General features: G+C 42.1%; 1 protein-coding gene across 4 annotated transcripts in view; it reads left to right on the top strand.

The window, feature by feature from the left end:
- Positions 1-24,542, top strand: part of LOC147107483 (uncharacterized) — a 106,151-nt gene that overhangs the window by 63,187 nt on the left and 18,422 nt on the right. For 3 of the 4 annotated variants that reach the window (XR_015080811.1, XM_086006551.1, XM_086006552.1), the window contains 7 exons: positions 999-1,236; positions 4,544-4,664; positions 5,148-5,245; positions 7,048-7,188; positions 11,830-11,988; positions 22,756-22,927; positions 24,253-24,489. Coding sequence is in view for 3 of the 4 variants with exons in the window: in XM_086006551.1 (XP_085862677.1) it covers positions 999-1,236; positions 4,544-4,664; positions 5,148-5,245; positions 7,048-7,188; positions 11,830-11,988; positions 22,756-22,927; positions 24,253-24,489 (1,166 nt within the window). In the remaining variant the exon portion in view is untranslated. Of the gene's footprint in view, positions 1-998; positions 1,237-4,543; positions 4,665-5,147; positions 5,246-7,047; positions 7,189-11,829; positions 11,989-22,755; positions 22,928-24,252; positions 24,490-24,542 lie in introns of those variants that run through there. The other variant, XM_086006554.1, reaches the window with a different exon arrangement.

Genomic DNA, 24,542 nt, shown 5'->3' with positions numbered 1-24,542 from the left:
GGAATGCAGCAGTAGGCCTTACCGCTCAATTTTGCCACCTTTTTCAACAATATCCCATGCAAGGAAATTCTAGCCTAAGGTTTCTAATATCAAACAAATTTTAAAAATATAATGTACAACATGATTCAACTTGCCTATAAGGGATCATTTTCCAACTTTGGACTCCCAGTGGGAGCGCATATCATAATAGCTCTTTTCTTGCCTTTGCTGTAGCTATACCAATGCAACTCATTCCTTGCGTGTCTGGCAATTTGATGCATTTAAAACGCAGAACAAAAGATTGAATAAAGATTAGACTCAAATTAACAATGGCGTATGAAAACCACAGGTTATTTTCCATATATCAGCTACCCAGCATGTGTTATTATCTGCAAATGAAACTTTAATTATTGCATCAAAAGAAAAACAGGGTTGTTGGAAATATGAAATAAAAATGAAAAATGCTGGTAGCATACAGATCATCTAAGAGAAAGATAAGCTAATGTTGTAGCTGGGACTTATCACAGGAAATCTGTTCCCTTTCTGATGCTGATTGACCTGCTGTGCACTTCCAGCATTTTCTGTTTTTGTTTCTGCAATATTTTTCATATCAAGCATTTGTTAAATTAGCACACCGACTCCATCTAGTGGCTATTTCAGTTTCTTGCATTGTACCATTTCCACTATACTCTGTATTACTGGTTTTCAAACCTTTCTTTGTGTAATATTGCCACATTCCTGGGGACAATCTGTTCTAACCTCTGTCAGTATGAGCAGCCCAAAGCAAAGCAGTACCATCATTGCAGAAAACATGTTTATGACTATACAACAACAGAAATAATGTACTGGGTATGTCAACAAATGCAGGCGGAAATCTCAGAGATCCCAATCAGAAACCTACACTGTATTATATGTAAAACTGAGTAACAGTGGCAGATTGATGTTTTGCTACTTCAGTAACTGGAATGTGCAGTTTATCAACATGGCTGTCCGATTTACTCTGGTTCTAACTCTCACAGATTAACAGACTGCATTGTGATCCATCGCGGCATTCATTGCAGGACAACGCGTTTGACTTACTGGAAGAAATCCAACAGTTACGGATTGAGTCCCGAAAGCTCAGAGAAGCCAACCACAGACTTGATGAAGAAAACCGTCAACTGAAAGAAGTACTGTGGGATTGCAAGCGACAGCGGCAATGGATCTCAAAGAAAAGATTCAAAGGAAAGACGGGGAATACAGAAGTTACCAAAGGGGGTATGATTTTAAAATGCAGCAATTTCAGACCCTCACAGCAATCCTGATACTGTATATTCAATAGAAATGGTCAACAACCTTGTAAATAACAGGACTAGGGATAATATTATTTGCTGTGTGTAAAACAAAATCTAGGCTTAAATAGCAAGAAAGAAACAGCACCTTTCATGACCTCAGGACATCCCAAAGTGCTTTACAGCTAATGAAGTACCTTTGAAGTGCAGTCACTGTTGTAATGTAGGAAACGTGGCAGCCAATTTGCAAACAGCAAGGTCCAACAATGTGATAATGACCAGATCATCTATTTTTTAGTGAATTGGTTCAGGGATAAATATTGGCCAGGACACCAGCCAGCACTTAAATAAAAACAGAAAATGCTGGAAATACTCAGCAGGTCAGGCAGTGTCTGTGGAGAGAGAAACAGAGTTAACGTTTCAGGTCGATGACGGAAGTACTGCACTGAAGTGTCAAACAAGGTTTTGTGCTCAAGTCTCTGGAGCAGGACTTGAACCTACAACCTTCTGACTCTGAGACGAGATTGCTACCAGCTGAGCCACAGCTGACATCTTATAATTATACGGCACCAATGAAATTGCTAAGAACTTGTTTGTTAGGTCTGAATATTGCTGGATGGTTATACAGTGTTAGGTTGATTTACCTCTGAGTCAGAAGGTTGTGGGTTCAAGTGGCATTAGACTTGAGCAGGCAGTCTAGGCTGATAGTTCTGTACTGATATTGTGCTGCATCACCCAAGGTATCATCTTTCGGATGAGATGTTAAACCAAGACCCCTCTGCATGGATATAAAAGATCCCATGCTATTATTTGATGATGAGCAGAGGTCCTGACCTCTGGACCAGCGTTCCTTCCTCAACCATCACCACCAAAAACATTTAGTTATTTGCTGTTATGGGACCTTGCTGTGCGCATATTGGTTACCTTATTTGCCTGTGCAAGAACAGTGACTTGAAAAGTAATTCATCGGTTCTGAAGTGCGCATAGAGACATCTGGATGACTTTATAATGCACATTTAAGTGTAAGTTCTTTCCTCCTTTCTTATTCATATTACTGTCAATTTCAGTGGTAAAGGTAGTTTTGGCAATAGTAGTGCAACATCACATGAGCAAGGACAAGATTTAACACTGTATTAATTATCACTTCAGTACTGTTCATAACCCTCTGCAGAGCTTCAGTACCTCGCCCAAGTTCACCACTCACCCTGTGTGAGCCAAGACACTGAAGATGCCAGGCGTGCTCGATCCTGTTTTCATTCAATGTGCACACATGTACTATGTAGCAGACATCACTAGATTATCAAGAGCAGGAAACTTGGCTCATTTCTCCCCCCTCCCCAGGATTAACTGTTGTCAATGCTGAGATCACATACTGTGTGTGTGTGTGTGTGTGTGTAGGGTCTGGTGCTACGCTGGGGCGTGTCTTTACCCACGAGGTTATCAAGAGAGTCATGTAGTCTCTCTTGTTTTAATTTAGACGTTTAGGAGAAGATTGCAATGAAACATAATGGCCCAGAAATTCGGGTCTCCACGGGTGAGTACGCATGGGTACTCACCCGTAAGCCCAATGGAAGTGCCGGCACTTCCGTTCCCCTGAAAGAAGGGGGTCAGAGGTCGAACGCGTGCGCAGGAGAGGCTGCGCGTGCGCATCGAACTTACATTTTTTTTGCAGGTTTCTCCAGGAGGGTAAGTCTCCAGGAGTTACACATATAAAAAGCAGTCGCAAGGCCTGCTTTTTACAAGGTAAGTGGTGAATTAATTAAAATTAAAACATTTTTTCCACAGATTTATTATTTTTAAATACTTTAAAGAAAGGTAAGTTTATTTTTAGCACCGTTAGAAAATAAAATTATTTTTTTCAAAAATTTAAATTATTGTTTAAAATAGTTATTTCATGTAATTTATAGTTTATTTTAAAAATGTGATTTAAAAATAAATTTATTTGAAGATTTAGTGATGTTTTGGGGCATATAGTATTTATAAGTTGGACAGGTCTTCCCTGCTACCATTGGCTCTCCATGGCCCACGTGATCCCAGGGGATGCATCGAACTAACTGCGCCCCTGGGATACGCAAGCACTGCGCGCCGGCAATTGGAGGAGGCCCAGGATCGGAATCCCACGCGGGCCCACAGCTCAACGGCCGGCGCGCAAGGTAAGTGGAGGTCGGGGGCTTACACCCGCGGGAAGCCCCCGACCCGAATTTCTGGGCCATTTCACAGGCAAATTCTATATTTCAAGTGAAATAAAATGCAAGCATAGTTTAACTTTTCTACATTACTTTTTAAAAACCATGTTAATATTTCAGACATACAGATTTCCCTACAATACGTGTAAATGTGATCCTGCTAGCAACACATATACAGTTAATTGTATTGTGTCAGCTGTCCAGTGTACTGATATGGAAAATAATAAGTCCAGTAAAGGAACATGGCTAATGAGTAATTTTTACATGATTTACATTTCAAATCTTCAAACTTAATGCATGGACACTTGACGTTTTGTGTGAAATACCTTTCACAGAATCACAGAATCACAGAAACCCCACAGTGCAGATAGAGGCCATTTCGGCCCATCGAGCCTGCACCGACACATATCCCACCCGATCCCCGTAACCCCTACACCAACACATATCCCACCCTATCCCTGTAACCCCACGTATTTAATCCCCCTAACACTAAGGGTCAATTTATCATAGCCAATCAACCTAACCCGCACATCTTTGGACTGTGGGAGGAAACCGGAGCACCCGGAGAAAACCCACGCAAACACGGGGAGAATGTGCAAACTCCACACAGAGAGTCGCCCGAGGCCGGATTCGAACCCGGGTCTCTGGCGCTGTGAGGCAACAGTGCTAACCACTATGCCACCGTGCCACCTTTGTCCTTTATTTTCACAGAAGTGCTAATTCACTTAATATAAGTGAGTTGGTAACACTGTTAAAAGATTTTTAACGAGCCCAATTGCAAAGTACAAGTTTGATGTGATTAGTTGAAAATAGTGTTCTACATGTAAGCTGGATAAAGTCGTGCGGTCCAAAGATCAAAGTTCCTACTTGTTTTTATATATTTTTTATTGTGAATTAATTGTGTCCAATGCATTAATTTCACAATTAATTTCAACCCATCCTGTGCTTTACAACTCCAGTTAAAATGGAAAATTTAGATCACTAGCATAAAAAAATTAAGTGACTTGACCTAATTTCTTCCATATTATTAAATCTCTGTGCTGTTTTAGCTCTCAGGATTCCTCTTCATTTTCATTTGGCAAGTAATTTGTGTGCTTGGATTGTTAGGTGGTGGTGCAATATCAGCACAGAAGGTAGAACTACCTAAAAAAGAACAAGAGACTGCCCTACAGAAAAAGTCTTCTCTTCTGTCCCAGTTGCAGTGTGTCACCCCATCATTACAGCTCAGGTAAGGAGAGAAAGTGCTTGTTAATATCATTCCACAGCGATGGGATGGCGGTCGGTTGTAATTCTTTGCTGTGCTGAGAGAACGTTCTCAAAACCCATTTCCAATGTCTTTTTCTCCCCAACTATTACTTTGAGTGCCTCTTAATATTAATGAAAGGTGCAAGATTGACATTCTCTCTCATTGGACAGTAGTTTGGCTTGCAGAATTGCAGACTGGCTGACTGTGCAGCACACAAAGCCTCTGTCAGAACATAACTGAGAGCCCAGTCCAGCTGGCAGTGTCTGTCAGAGAGCAGTGGGAGGGTAAGAGGATGAGTCTGTACACAGTATCAGCCTGAGTGTACTATCTCACAAGATATGCTATTGCAACATCAAGGCCAAACGAATCATGTTTAACTCCCTTGTGAGGGTGATGAAGATTGCTTATTTTCATTTGCGGACAAATTAACTGACTATCTTGATTTACTTTCAAAACTATTGACAGATTTGAATATTTCAACATTGAAGAGAAAAGTGGTCCAACCAAATTGAGCGAGGGAGTGAACAGTATGACTTTTGATCAAAGGCTCCAATCATGGGATGGTAAATTACTGTTGCTTAACCACCTTGTACTGTATGTAAGGGCAATAAAACCAGAACAGCAGGTAAGAAAGCTGTTAATTGAAAATTAACTAGAGGCAATTAAGCCTTCTTTATGTGCAATATAATGCATGAATGGGAAAGGAGGAGATGAACATTCACTTATAATATTTTAACCACTTGTAGCTAGTACAGAATTTTCAATCTGGTGCTGTGCTTATCAAAGCTTATAGGTTTATGGTTTCCAAACAAGGTGCAACGCTGCACTAATCTGAGGCATAAGTTCACATTATTTTTGGTCATTGTAAACTTGTGGCCAGATTCCTTATTGCTGCCAAGATGGTGATAAATTAATAAATTGGTGTGAAATTAGTTTTGCAGTCTGACATTTGTTTAGAGATTGGATTTGGAGATCTGAGTTAGTCGGATTTCAGAGGTTGGTTTGAAGCAAATTCAGGTCTTTGCTAATTTAGGTTAGATTTGTCTCTATAAATAAAAATGCACAGGTGACAATCTGAATATGTGCAGCCACACTCCTGGGAGCCATTCTATCAGGATTATTCAACAATCACAGTAAGGAAGAAACAGTGCTCGAAGGGCACTTTTAACGAGAATGGCAGTGTGGGATTACAGAATCGCCCCTTAAATAGTGCCAACAACAACTTGTATTTATATAGCACCTTTAACTTAATAAAATGTCCCAAGGTGCTGCACAGGAGTATTTTAAGACAAAAAATTTGACACCAATCCACATAAGGATAAATTAGGGCAGGTGACCAAAAGCTTGGTCAAAGAGATAGGTTTTAAGGAGCATCTTAAAGGAGGAAAGAAAGGTAGCGAGGCGGACAGGTTTAGGCAGGGAATTCCAGAGCTTAGGGCCTAGGCAACAGAAGGCATGGCCACCAAAGTTTGAGTGATTATAAGCAGGGATGCTCAAGAGGGCAGAATTAGAGGAGTGCAGATATCTTGGCGGGGGGGGGGGTGTGGTTGTGGGGCTGAAGGAGATTACAGAGGTAGGAAGGGGCGAGGCCATGGAGGGATTTGAAAACAAGGATAAGAATTTTGAAATCGAGGCACTGTTTAACTGGGAGCCAATGTAGGTCAGCGAGCACTGGGGTGATGGGCGAATGGGACTTGGTGCGAGTTAGGACACGGACAGCCGAGTTTTGGATGACCTGAAGTTTACGTAGGGTGGAATGTGGGAGGCCAGCCAGGAGTGCATTGGAATAGTCAAGTCTAAAGGTAACAAAGGCATGGATGAGGGTTTCAGCAGCGGATGAACTGAGGCAAGGGCGGAGACGAGCGATGTTACGAAGGTGGAAGTAGGCTGTCTTTGTTATGCTGCGGATATGTGGTCCTTCACCCCATAACAAATGCACTTTCACCTTTTAGATTTGGTGAGGGAGAGGGGGAGCTTTAGTAATTATTTTGTAGCCTACTTTATTCCATTTAGCAAAATCTGGCCCATTTTAACAAAACGAAACATCTAAATCAAGATCAGTTTGATGCTCCTTTCCTCTGATCCATTTCATAATTGGCTGGAACTTCCTCAGGGGTTCTCCTGATCGGCCGCCATAATTTCGGCAGAAGATCTGCAGAAATTCCAGATACGTGCGTAAACAAGGGTTTCTGCCGATCTTCCACCAAAGCTACTACAGCCGATCGGGAGAACCCCCAGGAGATTTCCGGAGAATGTGCTGAAACTGTATTGTTTCGGTCCTTCGCTGTTGCACTGGATGAGATTGCATGCGTATCTCATACACCGAGTGTGACTCACACAGCTGTACTGTGTTTTCCACCCACAGATGAAGACAAAGACAGGGGTACAAGTAGTACTTCTCCGGTTTCAGTGGATAGCGACAACACAGAGGCTCTAATTGCATCTTGTAACAATGGGACCTTTGGTCAGACCTCCAATTCCAAGAAACATCATCTTCATCTTGGAGGTATTTACTGGAATGACTTTCACTAAGAAGCGAACAGCTTTGTTCTATTCTAACTTCTCCAAACTGGCCCTGATTGATGGATTGCACATTTCTTCCTCCCAACAAACAAATATTCAGTCATATTTGAAGAAGCTTCTGCACTCATTTCAAACTTTACTGAGGATATATTCACAGAATTAATGAATCTGATCTTTCTCATCTCTCCCTATTCTATTATGGTCATCCTCTGAAATTTCTTTTCTTGTTCCTCCTAACTTCTAAGTGCACTATCCTACATGTTCTGCCTGCTTTGTGTATCTATTGAAATCAAGCTTCATTGCACCAAACTCCTTTCTATTTTTTCCCCCCCAGGACCTCAAAACTGTGGAACTCCTTGACTCCTTGAGTCTTCTCTTCCAGTAGAGACAAAGCTTTACAATCCAAGTTTAATTACACATTCCTCCTGTCAGTTAGTTAAAACTTACCCAAAAAGAGAAGAGCCAGCTGCTCAACTGTATTGCTTCCTGATAGTGGCGTATTTCTTCAAAAAAGATATCAATTGAAATATCACCACATCTCAGCTGGTGCTGTTACGGGAACATAAATCATGTTGTTTAATTGGGCCAGAGAAGGGATCATTTGGGACCAAAGCCACAAAAGTGGTCAACTCACCTTATTTGGTCTGCCACTGTGACAAAATGGGAATATTTCTGTATTTTGTTTGATACAGTCCTGATATAGCTAAAGCTAAAATAGGATTGATCTTTCCTAGTGGAAATTCAACATGAATTCCTGCAGACATTTATCTTTGGGATCAGGTTAGGTTGATTGGTCTGCAAATTCTAGATGCTATTTAAATTGCAATTGATCAAGACATTAACAGGCACTCAGAAACCAGGTAACATGTGATTACTTGCTCACAATCTTTTCACGAGTTCTGCCACTGTACCTTTAATTATAGATAATTGACAGCTCTGACTTCAGAAGCCTTAGAACTGGATAAGTACTGGAGAATTTCTCCCATAATCTTTATTCCTGTTCAAACTCTATGGAGGAGCTGAGATTTGCATTGTCTGCATAGCATCTGAAAGGATGTTTCATCCAATATTCTTGACTCTTATGAGACTCCAGAAGGGATATTTTAAATTCTTAAGGGTTTTTTGTCATAGAGTAATACAGCACAGAAGGAGGCCATTTGGCCCATCATGCCTGTTCTGGCTCTTTGAAAGAGCTATTCAATTAGTCCCACTCCCCTGTTCTCTCCCTATAGCCCTGCAAATAATTTCCTTTCAAGTATTTATCCAATTCCCTTTTCAAAGTTCGAATCTGCTTCCACCATCCTTTCAGGCAGTGCATTCCAGATCATAACAACTCGCTGTGTGAAAACAATTCTCATCTCCCCTCTGGTTCTTTTGCCAAGCACCTTAAATCTGTGCCCTCTGGTTACTGACCTTCCTGCCAGTTGAAACAGTTTCTCCCTATTTACTCTATCAAAACCCCTTATAATTTTATAAAAGAAAAGAAAAACTTGGGTTAAAAGGTGATTTTTTTTTCACATATACAAGAACAAAAGAATTGATTGCAACTTTATTTTAAAATATTGTGCTGACTCAGTATCTTTCTGTTTTTGGCTTCTTTATATTAAATTAAATTATAAATAAATGTAATAAATAAATGTTACCAAGTAGTTTTAGCTTATGTGCATTAATCTGTTGGTACCGTATCTTGTGCCTTTCGGAACAGACAGGAGAAGGTGGAGGGCATCCCACGTGATCTCCAATGAGCTGTATGTTGTAATTAGAGAGTAATTGTTAATCCTGGGCATACTAGTCCATATTTAACATCTATAAGATCATAAAAGGCTCAGACAGCTTATAGAAGCTACCTTTTCATTATGAATGCAGGACAAATGTGTTGGGGAAAGCCTAAAAAATTTCAGCCACATTAGCATAACTATATGGAAGGTAGCAAACATAACCCCGCTATTTAAGAAAAGAGGAAGAGAAAAAACAGAGACTATAGGCCAATTTGCCTGACATCAGTCGTAGACAAAATGCTAGAATCTATTATTAGGGACGTGGTAACAGGGCACTTAGAAAATCATAATATGATTAGGCAGAGTCAACATGGTTTTATGAAAGGGAAATCATGTTTGACAAATCTGTTAAGAGTTTTTTGATGATGTAACTAGTAGGATTGATAAGGGGTAACCAGTGGATGTAGTGTATTTGGATTTTCAAAAAGCATTCGATAAGGTGCCATACCCGGAATAAACGGGTCATTTTCCTAGTGGCAGGCAGTGACTAGTGGGGTACCGCAAGGATCGGTCCTAGGACCCCAGCTGTTCACAATATATATTAATGATCTGGACGAGGGAATTGGATGTAATATCTCCAAATTTGCAGATGACACAAAGCTGGGCGGGAGGGTAAGCTGCGAGGAGGATGTTGGGAAACTATTTGGACAGGTTGGGTGATTGGGCAGAAACATGGCAAATGCACAATAATGTGGATAAATGTGAGGTTATCCACTTTGGTGGCAAAAACAGGAAGGCAGATTATTATTTGAATGGCAATAGATTGGGAGAAGGGGAAGTGCAAAGAGACCTGGGTGTCCTTGTGCACCAGTCGCTGAAGGTAAGCATGCAGGTGCAGCAGGCGGTTAAGAAGGCAAATGGTATGTTGGCCTTCGTAGCAGGAGGGTTCGAGTACAGGAACAAGGATGTCTTGCTACAGTTGTACAGGGCCTTGGTGTGACCGCACCTTGAGTATTGTGTGCAGTTTTGGTTGCCTTACCTGAGGAAGGACGTTCTTGCCATGGAGGGAGTGCAGCGAAGATTCACCAGGCTGATACCTGGGATGGCAGGAATGACGTATGAGGAGAGATTGTGTCGATTGGGCTTATACTCACTGGAGTTTAGAAGATTGAGAGGGGATCTCATCAAAACCTATAAAATTCTGTCAGGTCTGGACAGACTAGATGCAGGAAGGATGTTTCTGATGGCCGGGGAGTCCAGAACCAGGGGTCATAGTCTAAGGATAAGGGGTAAGCCATTTAGGACTGAAATGAGGAGGAATTTCTTCACCCAGAGAGTGGTGAACCTGTGGAATTCTCTGCCACAGAGGGCGGTGGAGGCTAGTTCATTAAATATATTCAAGAAAGCGTTGGATATATTTCTTGAGGCTAAAGGGATCAAGGGATATGGGGAAAAGGCAGGGACAGGGTACTGAATTTGGATGATCAGCCATGATCACATTGAATGGCGGAGCAGGCTCGAAGGGCCGAATGGCCTACTCCTGCTCCTATCTTCTATGTTTCTATGTCTCTATACAAGAGGTTATTACACAAAATTAGGACTCGTGGTATTGGGGGGTAATATATTAGCATGGATTGAGGATTGGTTAATGGACAGAAAACAAAGAATAGGAATAAACAGGACTTTGTCAGGTTGGCCTCAGCTACTTACAACCTACATTACTGACTTAAATGAAGGGACTGAGTGTAACGTATCCAAGTTTGTGGGAAAGTAAGCTGTGAGGAGGATGCAAAGAGGCTGCAGAGAGATATTGACAAGTTGACTGAGTGGGCAAGAACATGGTAAATGGAATACAATGTGGGGAAGTGTGAAGTTATCCACTTTGGTAGGAAAAACAAAAAAGCAGAATATTTTTGAATGTTGAGAGACTGCACTCGGAGGGACCTGGGTGTCCTGTACATGAATCACAGAAAGTTAACATGCAGGTACAGCAAGCAATTAGGAAAGCAAATGGTATGTTAGTTTTTGATACAAAGGGATTAGAGTATAAGAGTAAAGAAGTCTTACTACAATTATACAGGGTATTGGTGAGGCCACACCTGGAATTCTGTGTACCGTTCTGGTCTCCTTACCTAAGGAAATACATACTTGCCTTAGAAGAATGAGAGGTGACCTAGTTGAAACATATAAAATTCTTAAGAGGGTTGACAAGGTTAATGTTGGGAAAATGTTTCCCCTGGCTGGGGAATCTAGAACATGGGATCACAGTCACAGAATAAGGGGTCGGCCATTTAGGACTGAGATGAGAAATCTCTTCACTCAAAGGGTTGTGGATCTTTGGAATTCTCTACCCCAGAGAGCTGTGGATGCTCAGTTGTTGAGTATATTCAAGACAGAGGTCGATAAATTTTTGGTAACGAAGGGAATTAAGGGATATGGGGATCGGGCGGGAAGATGGAGTTGAGGTCGCAGATCAGACACGATCTTATTGAATGGTGGAGCAGGCTCGAAGGGCCAAATGGCCTACTCCAGCTCCTATTTCTTATGTTCTTACAATGTTAATTCTCCTATTATTGGTCCTGGTAGAAGGCAGAATCTTTGCCACATATGCTGAAGCAAACCCTTTGCACATGGACTATAATATGTTTGTACTGTTAAGGATCATAGGGAAACAGTTTGAGATTAGGTAGAAAAAATTAAAGTCAAGGTAAGGCTCCCACTATTATATCACAGCCTTAATCTTACACATATTGCACCAGTGCGACATTGCCATTTTACACATTCAGATCAGTTCTTTGAGAAATTGACCAATTAATGGCAAAATGTAGACAACTTTGTACTATGGATGTTTATTGGGATTTCCCAGATTCATTTTAGCCTGTTGCTATTTCTATAATCCCACCCAGATACCCAGACAAAGCAAAGCACTGAAAGTTCTAAAGATGCAATGAGTGATGTCATCCTATTAAGTCCTGCCTGGCTACAGACTGTGAGCAAACCCAAAGAGAAACCAACTGTAATGGCTGAAGAAAAGCAGAGAAGCTTTTTCAGAAATGTAATTGCAGGTTAGATATTACTAATATTTTCCATCAAATTAACATTTAGGATAACTTACAAACTGTGGTTCTTCGCAGTCCAATTTTGTAAAGGAACCTGAAACGGGCGCTAGGCCGCCTATTTGTATATGCAATGGCCCTAATGTCAGCACTCTACCTGGATGCCTATGGAGGGGCCCTAACCAATATGGCGGTGCCCTAACCAATATGGCGGGTGCCACATTTCCGATGAGAAATGAGTGCACATGCTTCCTGCCATAGTAGACTCTTAGGTACCCATTTTACGCCTGCGACATGGGCACAGCACGATCCAATTTCTAGGCCAATCGACAAGTCAGTTGGCTATACTATAAGACTTAAAAGAGGTTGACACGAATGTAATAGTTTTTAACAGTAGCAAGTATTTATTGCAAAAAAACTAACAAGCCGTAGTACACATTAATGCTTTGAACAGTGATTTAAAAGTAGCATGTAACAGATTAATATTGCACGCGCCTGGGAAGGGGTTGCAGTCTTGAACAAAGCCTTCTTCTGATGCTTCTCTTCTTCTGATGTTCCTGTCTCTTTCCCGCTTCGAAATCTCTCTCCCAAATCACTCTTTTTATCCTCATTGCTGCTGCATGCATTCTTTAACAAAGTTATTCTTCCCCTTTTTTATCATGTCCCTAGTCCTGCTTGAATACGTCTTGATCATGTCATGAGGACAGAGTATACTACACGGCCTTGGTTGATCAGAGATCACAACAAGTATTGTGATCAACAGCTATTTTGTGATTTCATTCTTCCTGTTTTCTCCCTGTCTGTCCTTTTACTGTTAGGGTAAGCAGACTAAGCACGCGGTGCAACAAGAGCGTTCTAATGTAATCAAGACACACTGATAAAGATTGCCTGAAAGCATGTGGTTAGAATTTAACAGAATCAAAGAGCAGAAATGAAAATATATCATAATTTTAATCTGTAACCCTAACACAATTTATTACATCAAAAGCCACTTCCTTACAATCGTGATTTGGGGATGAATAACGAGCCAGAATTAGTTAACAATCTGATAGCAAGGCAACATCTTGCAAATAGTTATCATAATATGAATGAATTTGATGTTATGTTTGAGGGAGAGTCACAAACCAAGGGATAAGATAGAAAGAAGAGAAAGTTTGTTACAGTTATGCAGCAGGAAAGAGAAAATGTGTGAAATAAACTGACACGCAGAATACCAAGAAAAGGAGAGACTGACAGACAGAGGGAGAAAAAGAAATCAGAGAAATAGATTCATCAATGAAAGCCTATGAGAGTCACGCCTAGAGAGAGATGGAAAGACTCAGAGTAGGAAAGAAGAGAAAATTGCAGGAAATGAAATACACCATTTTCCTTTTTGCTCCATGATCAATACCACAGGAGGTCAACTGGTATTCTACAATAAGCTTTGGTAATTTTGTTTTGTTCATTGTAAGATAAGCAATAAGGAGCAAGAAAGAAAGAAACAATAATGAGGAGAGGCAATATAAACTAAACAGTAGAGTTTTAAAGAGGGTGCAGGAACATTGGAGGGGGCTTCACATACTCAAACCTTTGAAGTTAGCAGGTCAAATTGATAAAACTGTTTAAAAAAAAGCATATGGGATCCTTGGCTTTATAAATAGAGGCACAGAGTACGAAAGCAAGGAAATTATGTTAAATCTTTATAAATCACTGATTAGGCTTCAGCTAGAATTTTGTGTCCAATTCTGGACATTACAATATAGGAAGGATGTCAAGGCCTTGGAGAGGGTGCATAGGAGATGAGTGGCTTCAGTTAAGTGGAGAGACTGGAGAAGTTGGGATTAATCTCCTTAGAGCAGAGAAGGTTAAGGGGAGATTTAATAGAGGTGTTCAAAAATTATGAAGGGTTATGGTAGAGTAGATAGGGAGAAACTGTTTCCACTGGCAGGAGAGTCGGTAACCAGAGGACACAGATTTAAGATAATTGGCAAAAGGTCTAGGGGGAAATGAGGAGATATTGTATTTATGCAGTGAGTTGTTACAATCTGGAATGCACTGCCTGAAAGGGTGGTGGAGGCAGGGCCTGCAAGATCTAACTGATGACATCAGGTTTGCCCTCCTGACGATCAGTGGGCTCTCAGATCCACGACCCAGAACAAGTGGCATGTCTAGATTTTCTTGCATGATACAGTCCTTTCTCCTGACAGCAGCTCACGTGACCTTGCTAGCAAGCACCCCCAGATGCCATCTCATATAGGTGTCAGAATATCGGATCGGGTTGCCCACACATCTACAGTGGTGATGCAGCCTGCTGACTAGTCCCATCAGAACTCAAGAGCCAAGGGCAACCTCAGTCCCAAGAGGCTCACAATACCAAGGTACAACAAGCCTCACTGACATCTCTGGTTCTCAGGTATCATCAGGGTAGTGTTAGGAGCAGGTAATAAGATATATATGTGGACAATGAAACCACTTTATATGAAGTCCAGTGTTCCCAAGTAAGTTTGTGTTTGAGAGAATAGTTTGGAGGTTGATTTGCAATGGAAGAGAGAGTTCCTTCTATGCTTCCCAACTGAACTATTGCCTCCTTAAGCAGACCTCTTCTTAGACATCATTGAGGAAATAGCATGGTTTGTAGTCTCTGGTGGAAGGGTGCTTCTGAGTTGCTGTTCTTCTCCTTTACTGTAGTCTTATCCTGCATGATTCTTCATTTCCTCTTCCTCCAGTTCTTCCTCCATCATGAGAACATATATGGGAATGCCCTATAGGTCCCCACAACAGAAGGGTGGGAAGGGCTAGGATTTCCCTGCCTGAAACTGCTGGATGGCAACTTGCAGATTCCTCTCCCTGTAGCACAACTGATTAAAAAAAATCTAAAATAAAAACAGAAAATGCTGGAGAAACTTAGTAGGTCAGGCAGCATCTGTGAAGAGAGAAACAGAGTTAACGTTTCAGGTCGACGGCCTTTCGTCAGAACTGGGAAAAAGCAGGAAATGGAACAGACTTTTAAGCAAGTGAAGAGGCTGGGAAATGGGGGAGGGGATGAAAGAACAAAAGGGAAGGTCTGTGATAGGATAGAAAGCGGAAGAGGTTAAGAGACATTAAGAGAAATTCAAGACAAAAGGAGATGGTAATGGGACAGGTTAAGAAACAAAGGATGGCTCTAGGTGAAGTGTAAATTGCACTGGCAGAATGAAAGACAGCTGCCATGAGGGGAGAAGAAAAAAAGACACAGACAAAAAGTGTGGATAAAAAATATTATGATAGAAATATATATATGATAGGGGCCGAGGTTATGATCTGAAATTGTTGAACTCTATGTTGAGCCCAGAGGGCTGTAAAGTGCCTAATCGAAAGATGAGGTGCTGTTCTTCAAGTTTATGCTGAGCTTCCATGGAACAATGCAAGAGGCCGAGGACAGTGAGGTCTGAGTGGGTGTGGAGCGGTGAATTAAAGTGACAGGTGACCAGAAGCTCGGGGTCCCCCTTATGGACTGAATGGAGGTGTTCCGCAAAGCGGTCACCCAATCTGCGTTTGATCTCCCCAATGTAGAGGAGACCACATCGTGAACAGCGAATACAGTATACTAAATTGCAAGAAGTACAAGTAAATCGCTGTTTCACCTGGAAGGGGTGTTTGGGGCCCTGGACAGTGGGAAGGGGGAAGGTATAAGAGCATGTGTTGCATCTCCTGCGCTTGCACGGGAAGGTGCCGGGCGAAGGGGAAGGGCTGTTGGGGGTGATAGAGGAATGGACTAGGGTGTCGCGGAGGGAGCGGTCCCTATGGAATGCTGAAAGGGTAGGTGAGGGGAAGATGCATTTGGTGGTGAGATCACGCTGGAAGTGGCAGAAATGGTGGAGGATGATCCGTTGAATGTGGAGGCTGGTGGGGTGAAAGGTGAGGACAAGGGGAACTCTGTAATGGTTCCGAGAGGGAGGGGCAGGGGTGAGGGCAGAAGTGCGGGAGATAGAACGGACACAGTCAAGGGCCATGTCAACCACTGTCGAGGGGAATCCTCAGTTGAGGAAAACGGAAGACATGTCAGAAGTACTGGTATGGAAGGTGGCATCGTGAGAGCAGATGCAGCGAAGATGGAGAAACTGGGCGAATGGAACAGAGTCCTTACAGGAGGCGGGGTGGGAGGAAGTGTAATCCAGGTAGCTGTGGGAGTCAGTGGGCTTGGAGTGAATGTTTGTCAATAACCTATCCCCAGAGATGGAGACGGAGAAGTCGAGGAAGGGAAGGGAAGAGTCGGAGATGGACCATGTGAAGGTGAGGGAAGGGTGGAAATTGGAAGCAAAGTGAGTGAAATTATCTAGTTCAGGGCGAGAGCAGGAAACAGCACCGATTACAGTCATCAATGTACTGGAAAAAGAGGTGAGGGAGGGGACCTGAGTAGGACTGGAACAAATAGTGTTCCACATATCCCACGAAAAGGCAGGCATAGCTAGGACCCATGCGAGTTCCCATAGCAACACCTTTGATTTGGAGGAAGTGAGTGGAGTCAAAGGAGAAGTTGTTCAATGTGAGAACAAGTTCAGCCAGGCGGAGGAGGGTGGTGGTGGATGGGGACTGGTTGGGCCTCTGTTCAAGGAAGAAGCGGAGCGACCTCGGGTCATCCTGGTGGGGGATGGAGGTGTAGAGGGATTGTACGTCCATGGTGAAATGGGGGCAGTTGGGGCCAGGAAACTGGAAACTGTTAAATTGGCAGAGGGCGTTGGAAGAGTCGCGGATGTAGGTGGGAAGAAACTGGACAAGGGGAGAAAAAATAGAGCCACGATAGGAAGAGATAAGTTCCGTGGGGCAAGAACAGGCTGAAACGATGGGTCTACCAGGGCAGTCCTGTTTGTGGATCTTGGGAAGGAGGTAGAAGCGGGCTATGCGGGGTTGGGGAACTATGAGGTTGGCGGCCGTGGGGGGAAGATCTCCAGAGGAGATGAGGTCATTGACAGTCTTGGAAACAGTGGCTTGATGTTCGGTGGTGGGGTCACGGTACAGGCGGAGGTAGGAGGAGGTGTCGGAAAGTTGGCGTTCAGCTTCCGCTAGGTAAAGGTCGGCTCGCCAAACAAAAACAGCACCACCCTTGTCAGCGGGTTTAATGACAATGTCGGGGTTGGATCTGAGAGATTGGAGTGCTGCAAGTTCAGAGGGAGGTAGGTTGGAGTGAGTGAGGGGAGCAGAGAAATGGAGACGGCCAATGTCACACCGGCAGTTTGCAATGAAAAGATCTAGAGAGGGTAAGAGGCCAGAGGGAGGGATCCAGGTGGAACGAGAATTCTGAAAGCGGGAGAACGGGTCAGCTGTGCGGGGGGAAGACACCTGGCCAAAGAAGTGGGCATGGAGACGAAGGCGGCGGAAAAAGAGCTCAGCATTGTGCCAAGCTTGAAATTCATTGAGGTGGGTGTAATGATCAATGACATGTCATTCTATAGTGGACACTAGGTGGAGCTGCAGAGCTGTATATAGTTGTATGCATATAAGACTACACTACCCAGCTGTATGTATATTAAGACTACATTACCCATGAGGCACTAGGCTACCCACAAGGCAGCGGTCAAGATGGATGCCTCTACAGATACTGTACCTAGTCCACATGTGCTCAATAAAAGTGTCTAGCAAAAGCTAGCTGTGTTCATAATAAGAATGTCAATTTATTAATGAACATAAGATGGTACCAGGATGGTGAAGATCTGCTGAAAATTGTGAAAAGCGACATGGAGAATTTGAAGCCACCAGAGCGTTTGAATCTCGAGGGAAATGTCGACTACAATTGGCGGATTTGTAGACAACAATTCGAACTCTACATTGCAGCCATCGGATTCGGTACGAAGCCAGACGCAAGGAAGATAGCGTTGCTGCTTACGGTTGCAGGCCCACAGGCAATAGAGGTATTTAATACATTTGTATTTAATCCAGAGGAGAACAGAGAAAAATTAGAAGATGTGCTAAAAAAAATTTGATGCACATTGCTCTCCCAAAAAGAATGAGACCTATGAAAGATACATCTTCCGTTCTCGGGCACAGCAGCAAAATGAGACTTTTGATAGCTTTATAACTGATCTGAAACTGAAAGCACAGACATGTAATTTCTCTGAGCTCAAAGCATCCATGATTCGTGGCCAGATTGTGTTTGGTATTCATGATAAAAAAGTCAGGGAACGTCTGTTGAGAGAAACCGAACTAAATTTGGAAAATGCGGTGAAAATATGCCAAGCCAGCGAGCTAGCTCGAAAGCACGCGAAGACTTTCAGTGAAATCAATAATGATGCAATTGTAATGAGTGATAATGCTGCTGTCAGTGCTGTGTCCTACAAGGGGAAGAAACGTGGGCAGAACAGAAATGAAAAGCAATCGGAGGAAGGAATTTTTAATTGTAAACGCTGTGGTTACAAACACCAGTTAAAACAATGCCCAGTGTTTGGAAAAATGTGCACAAAGTGTAATGGAAAGAATCACTTTGCCAAACAATGCTTTTCAAAAGTAAAAACAAAGAAAGGGCAACAAGTTAATGTGATTGAGGACACTGATTTAAGTGAGACATTTTTTGTAGGAATGGTGTCATGTGACAATATCAAAAAGGATACAGAAAATGTGCAGCCCTCAGAAATGGACAATGCTGAACATAAAGTTAATGCAGTAAAAGAGGACAAATGGATGATCCCACTGCAGGTAAATGGAGCATTAGTTACCTTGAAACTAGACACTGGGGCAAAAGCAAACTTAATCAGTATGAGTGACATCAACAATATGAAAGAAAAGCCCAAAATACAGAAAAAGTCAGTACTACTGAAGGACTATAATGGACAGAAAATAGATAGCTTAGGTGTATGCAGACTTAAAGTGACAGTCAAAGACAAAGTGCATCATCTCATGTTTTCTGTTGTGGCGGAAAGACTTGATTCACTATTGGGTGACAAAGCTTGTGAGGACTTAGAACTGGTCAAGAGAGTCTACCGTATAAACTGTGCCATAAGCAGACCAGATGACTCGGTGGATTCTGTAGTGAATAATTTCCAGGATGTGTTCAAAGGATTTGGAGTTCTACCATTCACTTACAAGATCCAGCTAAAGGAGGATGCTCAGCCAGTGGTACATGCTCCACAAAGAGTTCCAGCACCCCTGCGTGACCGGCTCAAGAATGAACTGGACAGAATGACCACACTAGGAGTCATCAGGAAAGTCGAAGAGCCAACAGACTGGGTTAACTCCATGGTATGTGTAAAGAAAAAGAACAATGATCTAAGAATATGCATGGATCCAAAGGACTTAAATGCAAACATAAAATGTGAACACTGCCAGATTCCCAAGCGAGAAGAAATCACCAGTGAAATGTCAGGTGCCAGATACTTTACAAAGCTCGATGCCTCACAGGATTTTGGCAACTAAAACTGGATGAAGAGAGCACCAAATACTGTACCTTCAACACACCATTTGGCAGGTATTGTTTCCTCAGAATGCCTTTCGGGATAATATCTGCATCTGAAATCTTTCATAGAGCGATGGAACACATAATTGAAGGCCTGGAAGGAGTTCGGGTCTATGTTGATGACATCATCATCTGGGGCTCCACACTGAAAGAACACAATGAGAGACTGACTAAAGTGCTACAGAGCATACGCCGGAATGGACTGAAGCTCAACAAAACCAAGTGTCAGTTTGGCGTCCAGGAAGTCACTTTCCTAGGAGATAATCTATCTGGTAAAGGAATAGAGCCAGATATGGAAAAAGTAAACGCCATACTCAAAATGCCCCGACCCACTGACAAAAAAGGAGTGCTACGCATCATGGGGATGATAAACTTCATTGGAAAGTTCATTCCTAACTTGTCAGCCAAGACAGCCTGTCTGCGAGACCTGCTACATAAAACAAATGAGTTCGCATGGACAGAAAGACATGAACAAGAGTGGATAAACCTCAAAACAGTGCTGACAACCACACCTGTACTCACCTTCTTTGACCCAACAAAAGGAATCAAAGTGTCAACGGATGCATCAAAAGATGGGCTAGGTGCGGTCTTGCTACAAGCAGAGGGTGAAGATTGGAAGCCTGTTGCCTATGCCTCCAGGTCTATGACTGATACTGAGTGTCAATACGCCCAGATTGAAAAGGAATGTCTAGGCTTGGTAGTTTTACTAGAAAAGTTTCATGGCTACATATATGGACTTCCCACCTTCACAGTTGAGACAGACCACAGCCCTCTGGTTGCCATCATAAAAAAAAACCTGAATGAGATGTCTCCAAGGATTCAACGACTCATGATGAAGCTGCAAAGATATGACTTTGAACTGATCTACACACCAGGCAAATACATAGTGTTAGCAGGTGCACTATCCCGAGCACCCACAATGAGTCATGTGAGCTCTACTGAAGAAGACGTGGATGTTCATGTGAGTATGGTCACTGCTGCGCTGCCTGTGTCAGACACAAAATCCAAGCAAATAGCAGAAGAAACAGTAAAAGATACAGTATTACAAACAGTAATAGAGAACATTCATCATGGTTGGCCAAAAGGTTCCTGTCCAAAATATTTTCACATAAGGTCAGAATTGAGTGTCGCAAGTGGACTATTACTAAAACAGAACAGAATAGTCATTCCACAGGCTCTACGTCAAGACATGCTCAAAAGGATTCATGAGGGACACCTCGGAATTGAAAAATGCAAAAGGAGAGCAAGAGACACCGTTTATTGGCCTGGCATAAATAAGGACATTGAGAACATGATAGGCAAATGTGAGACATGTCAGAAACACCAAAACAAACAAGCAAAGGAACCAATGATAGTAGCTGACATACCAACAGCACCATGGCAAAAGGTTGGTAAGGACCTTTTTCATTTAAATGGTAAAGACTATCTAATAGTGATTGACTACTATTCTAACTATCCTGAGATGGCGCTGCTCTCAAGCACCACAGCAAGCAGTGTCATAATGCATGTGAAATCCATCTTCGCCAGACATGGAATTCCCAGGATTGCCGTTAGCGACAATGGTCCGTGCTTCAACTGTAAGGAGTGGCAACAGTTTGCAGCACATTATGACTTTCAGCACATCACATCCAGTCCTTTGTATGCTCAGTCAAATGGTAAGGCAGAGAAAGGTGTTCAAGTTCTCAAGCAGCTACTGAAGAAAGCGACAGAAAGCAAGTCTGATCCTTATCTCGCCCTGCTGAGCTACCGAGCCTCACCTTTAGACTGTGGTTCTTCACCTGCTGAACTACTAATGGGTCGCAAGTTGCGCACCACGCTACCCTGCTGTGCAAAAGAACAGCAAAGTGAGGAACTGAGACAGAGACTTCAACTGTTAAAGCTGAAACAGAAATCATACTATGACAAGTCATCCAAAACTCTAAAACCATTGACAAGGGATGATGTTGTCAGGATTGAGGATCCAGATGCATGGAACAGGAAAGCTACAGTTCTTGAGGAAGTAGGACCAAGGTCATACACTGTTAGAACTGAGGAAGGACAGATTCTCAGGAGGAACCGCCTTTCCCTCCTAAAAACTCAAGAGACTATTCAAGAGCAGATTGATGACAATGCCGCAACTGCATCTTGTCATTCACCACCAGAACAATCTCATGAAGACACATCAGACTTACCCGTGTTGAGAAGATCCACACGTGAAGTAAAAAAGCCTGATAGACTTAATCTTTGAGTACAATGTAAAGCTTTGAAAATGTGTTGACTGTTTTGAAAATGTTTATGTTTATAGAGCACTAACAAAAGTGTTACTGATATTATCTTTATTGTTTTCTTGAAAGTTGATTGATATTGATTTTGTTAAACCTCAAAGAAAGGGGGATATAATGATCAATAACATGTCATTCTATAGTGGACACTAGGTGGAGCCGTAGAGCTGTATATAGTTGTATGTATTTAAGACTACACTACCCAGCTGTATGTATATTAAGACTACATTACCCATGAGGCACTAGGCTACCCACAAGGCAGCGGTCAAGATGGATGCCTCTACAGATACTGTACCTAGTCCACATGTGCTCAATAAAAGTGTCTAGCAAAAGCTAGCTGTGTTCATAATAAGAATGTCTATTTATTAATGAACATAAGAGTGGGGGCATAAGGGGATGAAGCTCAGGCCTTTGCTAAGGACTGATCGTTCAGGGTCAGAGAGGGGAAGGTGAGAGGGGATAGTGAAAACGTGGCAGGAGATGAGATTAGGGGAAGGGATGGGGTCAGAGGAAAGTGAAGGGGAAGAAGGTTCTGGAGGGGCGTTGGTGTCCAAGAGTTGTTGAAGCTTGCGATCCTTGACACCTGAAAGGAAGAAAAAAAGTTTTTTGTTAAAGCGCCGGTTGAGGCGAAGGATGAAATTGAAAAAAAAAATGGAAAAAAAAATTCTAACCGCTTCAGTCAAATCTGATGTTTCAGACAAGGTTTGTTGACATTCAAAGCCTGTGCATTTGTTATCTGTTATGCAAAAGATCTTAAATTTAATTCCTAAGATTTGACAGGTGTGGGTGAGAAACTACTCAGCTAGTGTGGCATTCAGATTTGTAAAATTATTATACAAAAATGTAAAACAAAAGTAGTTCACCTAATTGATAGCCATCAACTTGACATTTTACTATAATAATACTACAGGGCCTTTTGATGAGAATGGGTTAACTTGGCTCAACAAATTCAGCAGTGTAGTGACATTCTTTCATTCACAGCCTTCGGCCTGATTTGTAGTCAAGAATAATGTGTCATGCTATACCTGACCTTGGCCCAGCACATTTGAGAACCACCAACAGCATGGTAGACTTTGCAAAAATCTAACTGATTATTTTTTCCCCCTCTAGGTAGTCTGTTGGATCTGGATGGGCTGAGCGATGATGACATGTCATCTATAAGTCAGAGTAATGGTCGCCATCAGTTCCCATGTACACATTGCTCCAGTTCAACTCCCTGTAAATCCATACCTTCATCATCTGGTTTTTGGGGCAGCTGCCTGAACATAAAAAACCCAGTGAGGTTAGTTGAATTCAGAGAGCTGCAAAAGGATTGCTTTTGTCACATTTTGTTTTAATGTGGCCGATCGTCTGCCCCTGAAAGAACTTGTCTGATTTTCATCCTATTGCTATCAATGGGATGAAACTTGGATGGGTTCTATAATGGACGGGCATTCTGCTCCAGCACATTAATGCCCCGACAGTGAATTTGAAAAAGACCCAAGGTTTCTTCTCAAAGGTCCCACCAAGCTGACCAGCTAATAAAGAACTAAAAGATCTCCATACGGCTGTGACCTGAAAATCAGAATGTACAGTAGTAAGAAGTGGGACTTCACAGCAGTATAACAGTGGTATATAAAACAGGACTACTTGTGCAAAATGCAGTTTATATTAAACAGCAGCTAATATATCCTTGTTGTGATGTACACAGCCACACTAATTTTGCTATGCTTTGGACGGATTGAAACATGCTTCCAGTTATAGCATTGTCCTTTTAATGAAGGCAGCTATGCTAATCTGATAGATTTTTTCAATTAAAATTTTACTGCATTGTCCAACTATTGTGTTTAGGAGAATATGCCCATTACCAATGTAGTTGGATCATTAAATCATAACTTTACTTATGTGGGGGATTAGTTATCAGTAAAATAGGGCCTCAGCAGAGATTCAAATACCAGTAACAGACAATTAATGCTTCTTATCAATGTTGGTAGTGCAGGAACAGAAATAGAAACATTGCATAATATTCATTATCTCAGTTCATAAGCCTGTCAACATACATGGGGTGTGCAAAAAGATGAAACAAAAGCAACATTTTGATTGTGTTAGAAAATACTCAGCATCTAAAATCATACTCCACCATTCAACATGCAACTGAATGTAAAGTAAAGTAAAGTAATGTTATTAAAGAAGAAGGGAAAATTAAAGTGACAATGAAGTATTTCAAAGTGTAATCCTCTCCATAGAAGATAAGGCAATAGATTAACAGTGTGCAACACTGAAAACATAGACAATCACTGCTAATGCTGTAAGTGTTCTACCGGCAATCAAGAAATCTACATATACCTGATTTCAGGTTTGGGGGGATGGGTAGGGTGCATATTTAAATGTGGTAGGACTAAGGAATGGTAGATTTTTTTAACCAAGTTTGGTATTAAGTAATTCCAGGGAAGTGTGGCATGGGTAAGATGTAGGGTAAAATTCCCTCTACACTGCCGAAATAATGACCTTAAAAATCCACTATTGTCCAGCAAGGTATCATGCAACATCTTAGAGTTTCAAGCCGTTGGAGCACTTTTGGAGCAGTTTTAAGCTGCAATCAGTAGTAAAAGATTTTCTTTCTTTCAGGTCCATAGTTAATAAAGCAGTGCTGCCCCGACGTCCATTTGCTCCCAGGGACATTGCGGATCTGAAAATTGGGCATCTCGTTAAATTCTCCCGGCCTGCAGGTAAAATCAGCAAAGGAGTGATTAAATACCTGGGTCACCTATCGGGTCGACAGGAAGCATACCTGGGCATAGAACTGGAAGGTAATGAAGTAGGGCAACATAATGGAACATTTGAAGGAGTTCGTTATTTCATTTGGTAAGTTCGGTAATCCAATTTTTCGATTTAAAGCAAAATATAATTAAAGTGTG

This window comes from Somniosus microcephalus, chromosome 14 (assembly GCF_052327205.1).
Source record: "Somniosus microcephalus isolate GS21.2 chromosome 14, FLI_Smic_1.0, whole genome shotgun sequence".
NCBI lineage: Eukaryota > Metazoa > Chordata > Chondrichthyes > Squaliformes > Somniosidae > Somniosus > Somniosus microcephalus.
The sequence above is the reverse complement of the archived record's forward strand: the minus strand, read 5'-3'. Positions and strand labels throughout refer to the sequence as shown.